The sequence below is a fragment of the Cuculus canorus genome, chromosome 9 (assembly GCF_017976375.1).
Source record: "Cuculus canorus isolate bCucCan1 chromosome 9, bCucCan1.pri, whole genome shotgun sequence".
NCBI lineage: Eukaryota > Metazoa > Chordata > Aves > Cuculiformes > Cuculidae > Cuculus > Cuculus canorus.
In genome coordinates, this window is record NC_071409.1 from 26,469,378 (window position 1) to 26,477,058 (window position 7,681).

The window sequence follows — 7,681 nt, forward strand, 5'->3', positions numbered from 1 at the left end:
GCAGCAGGAGCAGGGAAGGGACTGTGCCCCTGAACTCAGCGCTGGTGAGAACACACCTCGAATTCTGGGTTCAGTTTTGGGCCCCTCACTCCAAGAAGGACATTGAGGGGCTGGAGCGCATCCAGAGAAGGGAACGGAGCTGGGGAAGGGGCTGGAGAACAGGGGTTATGAGGAGCAGCTGAGGGACCTGGGGCTGTTTAGCCTGGAGAAGAGGAGGCTGAGGGGAGACCTCATCACTGTCTGCAACTGCCTGAAAGGAGGTTGTGGTGAGTTGGGTGGTGGGCTCTGCTCCCAAGTGACAGATGACAGGATGAGAGGAAATGGCCTCAAGTGGCACCAGGGCAGGTTTAGATTGGACATCAGGAAAAATGTCTTCATGGAAAGGGTTCTCGGGCCCTGTCAGAAGCTGCACAGGGACGTGGTGGAGTCCCCATCCCTGGAGGGGTTTAACAGACAGGTGGATGAGGTGCTCAGGGATGTGGTTTAGTAGTGGACAGGGACAGTTGGACTCGATGATCTCAAAGGTCTTTTCCAACCCAATGATTCTATGATTCTATGATTCCTTAGCTGGTGCTGATGGGGTGCAGGAATCAACCCTGGTTCTTAGGGGTCTTGTGGGACCCCAGGAGTAAAACCTGCTGGGTGCCAGCGCTGGGAGAGCCCTGCTGGGCTGCCAAGCCATAGCCCCCGTGACACCTCTCCCCCTGCCCCACTGCAGATGGAGAACTGCACTCAGCCTGCCGTCATCACCAAAGACTTCTGCATGGTTTTCTACTCCCGGGATGCCAAGCTTCCTGCCTCCCGCTCCATCCGCAACCTTTTTGGCAGCGGCAGCCTGCGGGCTTCCGAGAGGTACTAGGATGCTCTTGTCTTTCTAGAGGAGGAGAGTTGTCACCCAGGGACTGGAGCCCTCCTGGGGCATCCCAACACCTGGGTGAAATAACTGGGGCATCGAGATGGGGCAGAGCGGGTAACGCTTTGTCTTCCTTTGCTCACAGCAACCGTGTGACGGGAGTCTACGAGCTCAGCCTCTGCCGCGTGGCCGATGCCGGCAGCCCAGGTGGGTGCTGCACCACTGCCCGGGTGTTCACCTCGAGGCTGGGAAGCACGGCACGGTGGTCAGCGTTGGGACCGTGCATCTGTCCCTACAGGCATGCAGAGACGGCGACGGCGCGTGCTGGACACCTCCGTAGCCTACGTGCGGGGAGAGGAGAACCTGGCTGGCTGGCGGCCCCGCAGCGACAGCCTCATCCTTGACCATCAGTGGGAACTGGAGAAACTCAGCCTCCTGCAAGAAGTAAGAAATTGGGCTCCAAATGGGCCAAGACGGTGCAATTTGCAGCCCTGCCAGTGCTGGTGGGATTGCCCATCCTGAGTGTCTCAGCCCTCCTGGTCGTGGGAGGAGACAGGAGTAGGGCTGTCTCCTCCGCGTTGCTGCTTGTCCGGTCCCGGCAGACCTGAAGCTGATGAGCAGATGGGGATAATTGGGTCTGGGAAGGTGGTCTCTGAAAGGATGGGGCCACCCCTGAGCCTGGCTGCCTGTGCGCAGGTGGAAAAGACAAGGCACTATCTACTGCTGCGTGAGAAGCTGGAGACGACCCAGCGCCTGGGCCTGGAGACCCTGTCCCCCTGCTCCAGTGAGGACTCTGAATCCCGAAGCACCTCCTGTGTCTCCTCCCCACTTTCTGCTGATGGGGCCCCCGAGGGCCACACCTCTCCCCCCGAGACCCCCAGCGAGAGGCAGAAGGAGCTGGCCGTGAAGGTACCGTCCTGCAGCACCCTCAGCTTCTGGGGATGGAGGTGGGAAGGGGCTCCCACAGGGCAGCGGGGGGTTGCTGCAGGAGAAAGCCCAAAAGAAGTGGGAGGAAGAGGGTGGAGGAAGGTGCCTCCTGCCCCACCGTCCTCCTCCTCTCTCCACAGTGTTTGCGCCTGCTCACGCACACCTTCAACAGAGAGTACAGCCACAGCCACGTCTGCATTAGCGCCAGCGAGAGCAAGGTACCACTGCGGCCCCAGGTTCTGGGGACATGTGGCTGGGGGGACACAGACTGGGCAGGGGCCAGATGGGCAGAGGGGTTGGAACTGGATGGGCTTTGATGTCCCTTCCAACCCAAACCATTCTGTGATTATATGATTCTATAAAATCCACACCTCCGCTCCTCCACAGCTGTCCGAAATGTCTGTGACCCTGATGAGAGACCCCTCCATGACAGCTCTTGGGGTCACCACTCTCACCCCCTCCTCGACCTGCCCGTCACTGGTGGAAGGACGTTACAATGCCACAGAGGTCAGGTAAGAAGGTGGCTGGGGCGTTCAGGTGACACCATGGTGTCCCCAGAGCAGGGCAGCTGCACCACGGTGATGTGGTCCTGGTTGACGGGTGCTTCCCAGATGTCTCTGTTCCTACACCCCTGGCCTCTCCTCCCTTCCCAGACCCCCTCAAGTCTCCTCCAGGGCAGAGAGCCCCGACCTGGAGCCTGCAGTGGAAGGGGAGCAGAAGAAGTCCCCTGCTCGCCGGCCTGAAGAAGAGAAGGAGCCCCAGCGTTTGCTGGTGCCTGACATCCAGGAGATCCGGGTCAGGTAGGAGTGGCTGGGGCAGCCAGCGAGGGGAGCACCTTGGGGCTGGTGGGGACCATGCCTTACCATTGCCACCTCCTCATGGTTGGTGTCACATCTTGAGCTTCGTCCCCTCTGCAGCCCCATCGTCTCCAAAAAGGGCTACTTGCACTTCCTGGAGCCCCACACCAATGGGTGGGTGAAGCGCTTTGTGGTGGTCCGACGCCCATACGTCTACATCTACAACTCGGACAAGGATGCGGTCGAGAGGGCCATACTGAACCTCTCCAAGGCCCAGGTGGAGTACAGCGAGGACCAGCAGGCCATGCTCAAGGTAGGGCATCGGAAGCCAGTCCTGCTCTGCACAACCCCTTGGGCAAGGGACTCAGCCCTGGCCTTCCCAGCGCTGACAGAGGGCCTACAGGAAAGGTTTGGAACAGACTTTTTAGCAAGACCTGTTGGTATAGAAGGAGTGATGGTTTGAAACTAAGGGAGGGGAGATTTACACTGGATATAAGGAAGAAATTCTTCACATTGAGGATGGTGAGGCACTGGCACAGGTTGCACAGGTTGGTGGAGGTCCCATCCCTGGAAACATTCCAGGTCAGGTTGGAAGGTGTTCTGAGGAACTTGGTTGAGTGAAAGATGTCCCTGCTCCTACAGAGGGGTTAGACAGGATGACCTTCATGGTCCCTTCCAACCCAAAGCATTCCGTGATTCTGTGATTCCCCTGGCAGACGCCGAACACATTTGCGGTGTGCACGGAGCACCGGGGCATCCTGCTGCAGGCGAGCAGCGACAAGGACATGCACGACTGGCTCTACGCCTTCAACCCCCTCCTGGCTGGGTCCATAAGGTACCAGGGGCAGCTTGGGAGGGGGGTGCAGGGAAGCCATTGGTGGGGGGTCCACGGGCAGCCGTGCATGCTTCCTGGAGGGGTTCAAGGCCAGGCTGGATGGGGCTTTGAGCAGCCCGATCCCGTGGGAGGTGTCTCTGCCCATGGCAGGGGGTGGGACTGGATGGGCTTTGAGGTCCCTTCCAACCCAAACCATTCCATGGTTGACTTCCTCTCTCTCTACAACTGCCTAAAAGGAGGGTGTAGCAATGTGGAGTTGGTCTCCTCTCCCTGGTAGCCAGTTGCAAGACAAGGGGAAATGGCCTCAAGATGCACCAGGGGAGATTTAGGTTCGCTATTGTGAGGAATTTCTGTACTGAAAGGGTTCTCGGGCACTGGCAGAGGCTCCCAGGGAGGTGGTGGAGTCCCCATCCCTGGAGGGTTTTAACAGACGAGTCGATGTCGTACCTGGGGACATGGTCTGGTGGCGGATTTGGCAGGGCTTGATCGATGGTTGGACTCAATGATTTTAAAGGTCTTTTCCAACCAAAACCATTCTGTGATTCCTCCCCACTTAATTGCCTCAATGCAGGACACAGTGTCATTGTTGTGCTGCATTCAAAGCAACAGCCATGCCTGGCAACAGCAACATTGGCCCTTCAGTACTCTTGAGAGCATCTCACAAAATTCTTGAGACCATCTCAAGTGGCTGGACTAGGGGAATAGGAGTAAATGCACAGAAATTTGTGTGCTTTGGCTGGAGAGATGTTAATCCTGTGTCACTCCAGCTCTGGCTGAGTTCAAGCACCAGTCTGGAGCCAGGACACCAAACCTGGCAGACCACACTTCTCCTCCTTGTCCACATCTCTGACACCTTTTGTCCCTTGTTTTCCAAATCAGATCCAAGCTATCCAGAAGGAGAACAGCCCAGATGAGAATCTAACCTGAAAAACACCCTCCACCTCATCCGTCTGCCAACAGGATCAAGATAGCTGATTCTGTCTCAAGGTTCCCCATGTTAATGTCTGATCTCTCACACCATCTGCTGCCCCAGCTGTCTGCTCCATGGAAGGATCTGTCTCGATTCACACCTTCACAGGGGAAACTCACTTCCGTTCGTAGTTGCAAAAGCCTGGACCTGCCTGGGCAGGATTTCTCATGCGTGTGCCATCTTCTGCCTGTCCCCCCATGGGTGACCTTCATGTCACACCATCTGCAACACTCCAGAAAGGTCCCTGGTGGAGGGGAGGGAGCGAGGAAGGCGGTTTCGGCTAAAAGCTGGTCTTTGGTCTAGAGAGGTGGGCACGTGGTAAAGCTCACAGGTGGGACAGCAGGAGGAATTGCCTCCACGTGAAGGGAAAGCAGTAGTTTAGGTATGGGGATTTCCTAGTTTATTGATGTTTCTGCAAGAGATGGCAGGGTAAGATCAGGTGTCGGTAGTTTAAGATGATATTTATAAAATATTTATTTCTGTTTACTTCACAAAAAAAAAGAAAACAACCCATAAGGTGGGTCCTGACCCCCGAACAACGCCTCCCCCGGGCAGGGGAGAGCCTTGGTGGTGGGCCGGTGTCCCGGAGTTGCCTTCCCCAGGACGTCCCTGGCACGTGCCCGGCAGTGGTGGCTCTCTCGCCCTTCCTCCTGCCCTGCCCCAACCCTCTGCTTTGCCCCCCCTGCGGCTTAAACTACTTCTCCCCTGCGCGGTGGCTGGACAGCCCACCATGTCTTCCCAAAGGAGGCAATTCCTACCTGCCCCATCTACCTCTAGAAGAGGGGAGCCCACTGTCTCGGCTGGCCGGGACACCCACATCCGCGCAGATGGGTCACCTCGCTTTGGAGCTTGGTCCTGCTGGAGGGAAAAGGAGGGCCCTGGGGACGGCTCTGCCTGTCACCTCGTGCAGGACTGTCCTTCCCAACCAAAAGTACGTGGGCCACCTCCGCTATCCTGGCCTGGGACCCCCAGGGGGTGTTGTCCAAAGGGATTCCCCCCTACTTAGGGCAGGATGCTGGAGGTCTCAACCCTGTGGGGAGTGTGGAGATTCAGGTGGCTACTTCCAAAGCCAGATGGGAAAGTCCCCCAGGGCTAGGAATGACCATCCCAATCCACAGGATCCTTGTCACCCTTTCCAAAAGGGCTGTCACGTGCCTTCTTCTCCCAGTGGGACAACAGGCTTGAAGCAGGTTGGAGGGACAGGAGAGAGGCTGGTGTGGAAGTGTCGGGGTGGGAATGGGGCTGCTTTTTACTGTTGTAGCTGGCGTTTTCTCACTCCTCTTCCCCTGCTGCAGAAGTGAGCGCCCACCTCCCTTCCACCCTGCCTCTGTCAGCACGTTAATCCAGGGGGCTTCCCACGGCTCAAGTGGCTTTGCAGAAAAGACCATCTCCTCCAGCCATCACCGCTTCCCACCTCCCTCAGCAGCAGCTCTCCCTCTCCTCCTTCTCCCATCTCTCACCCATGGGGGGATGCTTTCATTTGGGGCTTCCTGAGCGGCCGGCGGCATCTGGCACAGTTCTGGGTGGGAAGGCGAGCGTCTTCCTCCATGCATCTCCCGGGCACCCCCCAGCTTCGCTGTCACGCTGACCTTCCCTCGCACAGCACGGCTGCGCCCTGGCTCTGCCGCACCTCCCCACGCTGTCTGTGGTGTGTATGTGTGTGTGTGCGTGTGTGTGTGTCAGACGTGGTGCTGTCTGTTCCTCGTTATGCTCGTGTCATGGGGCATGGATGGGTTGGGTCATGGCAGGCGGGCAGAGGCTTGCAGGGACCCACTTGCTGCACGTCAAACGCCATTCCGCTTGGGTTTCGGGTCACGGAAAGGGTCTTGCGATCCTTCCTAAGCCCCTGAAGGTTCTGCCTGGCCTCGCTGCAGCTCCATGGGCATCTCGCCCCATCGCTCCAGCCTGAAGCTGCGATGGGGTCGCTCCTCCCAGCCCTGGGCAAGTGGCAGGATAAGTTTCCCACCAAACTCGGCTTTTTCCCTTCTCTGTGATCCTTTTGAGAGACCTGGAGGTCGACTCGTGCCCTTTCTGGAGGGAGAGGGGCCTGCTCAGGGGTGCGGAGGGAGCGAAGCAGGGGCCTGGGCTGCAACATCCTGGTTCCCATGCCATCGCAAGGATTAGTTGGTACCATCCCAAATTTCAGTATAAGGGGCTAGAGGTGCTGCAGGGGAGAGGGGAGGCTCTTCCAGGGCGGAGGCAGCTTCTGGAGGAGACAGAACCCGTGTCTGCCAGGGACCAGAAACGGGTTCAGTGGCAGTGCTGCTGGAGCCGCGGGATGGGCAGCCTCCAGCCGGAGCCGCAGCGAGCCTGAGGCCAGCAAACCTGCAGAGCAGACGGCTCGGCTGGGTGGCCAACGAGCCACATCCACTCACCCAAGGCCCACAGCGTCCCTGCAAGATGTCCCTGTCCTTGTTGGCTTATTGGCAGCACCACGCGCTTCCTCAGTCAAGCCCCTGTCCGTTCATCCCCTCTCCCACTGCAGCCCAAGGAATGCGAACCCCAGGGTCAGGCATGACCAGGAATCCCATCGGAAGGGAGATTTCCCAGGGGAACGGTGGCACGGAGGGCGGGCAAGCAGTGGCACAAGCCAGGGACAAGATCCATGCCCTGCGGTTGCTGCTGGCAATGGCGGAACCACTGGGTTCTGCCTGCCCTGTGCCGGGGATTGGCACCAGGGCTCCCGGCCGTCTGCGCGCACGCGAGGCTTGTTCGGTTCTGAAATAAATGTGGCATTTAACGCAAACAGCCCCACGGAGCACTCCTTGCCACCGAGCGGGTGGGCAGGCAACGAGGGCTGCGTCGCTGTGGGGAGCGCTGAGTTTGGGGGCACCGCGTGCAGGGTCTGAGCAAAGGGAGGGGCAAGAGGCCCGATCAAAAGGGTGGCCCCATCCGATGGGTTTGGGCTGGAGATGACCTCAAAGCCAATCCAGTCCCACCCCTGCCATGGACAGGGACACCTCCCACTGGATCAGGGTCTCCAAGCCCCATCCAACCTGGCCTGGAACACCTCCAGGGATGGGGCAGCCACCACTGCTCTGGGCACCCTGGGCCAGGGCCTCCCCACCCTCAGCATGAAGAATTTCTTCCTAATGTCTAATCTAACTCTTCCCCCTTCCAATTTAAAGCCATTCCCCCTCATCCTGTCACTCCAGGCCCTTGGAAAAGGTCCCTCCCCAGCTTTCCTGGAGCCCCTTTCAGCACTGGAAGCTGCTCTGAGGTCTCCCCACAATATTCTCCTCTCCAGGCTGAACAACCCCAACTCTCTCAGCCTGTCCTCATAGCAGAGCTGCTCCAGC

The 7,681-nt window shown here is 58.6% G+C and overlaps 1 protein-coding gene across 26 annotated transcripts in view; it reads left to right on the top strand.

The window, feature by feature from the left end:
• Positions 1-7,122, top strand: part of KIF1A (kinesin family member 1A) — a 44,444-nt gene extending 37,322 nt beyond the window's left edge. For all 26 annotated transcript variants that reach the window (XM_054074220.1, XM_054074221.1, XM_054074223.1 and 23 more), the window contains 10 exons: positions 719-852; positions 999-1,060; positions 1,152-1,297; positions 1,550-1,762; positions 1,921-1,998; positions 2,168-2,292; positions 2,434-2,580; positions 2,698-2,890; positions 3,294-3,412; positions 4,292-7,122. In XM_054074220.1, the coding sequence (XP_053930195.1) occupies positions 719-852; positions 999-1,060; positions 1,152-1,297; positions 1,550-1,762; positions 1,921-1,998; positions 2,168-2,292; positions 2,434-2,580; positions 2,698-2,890; positions 3,294-3,412; positions 4,292-4,334 (1,260 nt within the window). In that variant the 3' untranslated portion in view covers positions 4,335-7,122. The remainder of the gene's footprint in view (positions 1-718; positions 853-998; positions 1,061-1,151; positions 1,298-1,549; positions 1,763-1,920; positions 1,999-2,167; positions 2,293-2,433; positions 2,581-2,697; positions 2,891-3,293; positions 3,413-4,291) is intronic.
• Positions 7,123-7,681: the final 559 nt, after the last annotated feature.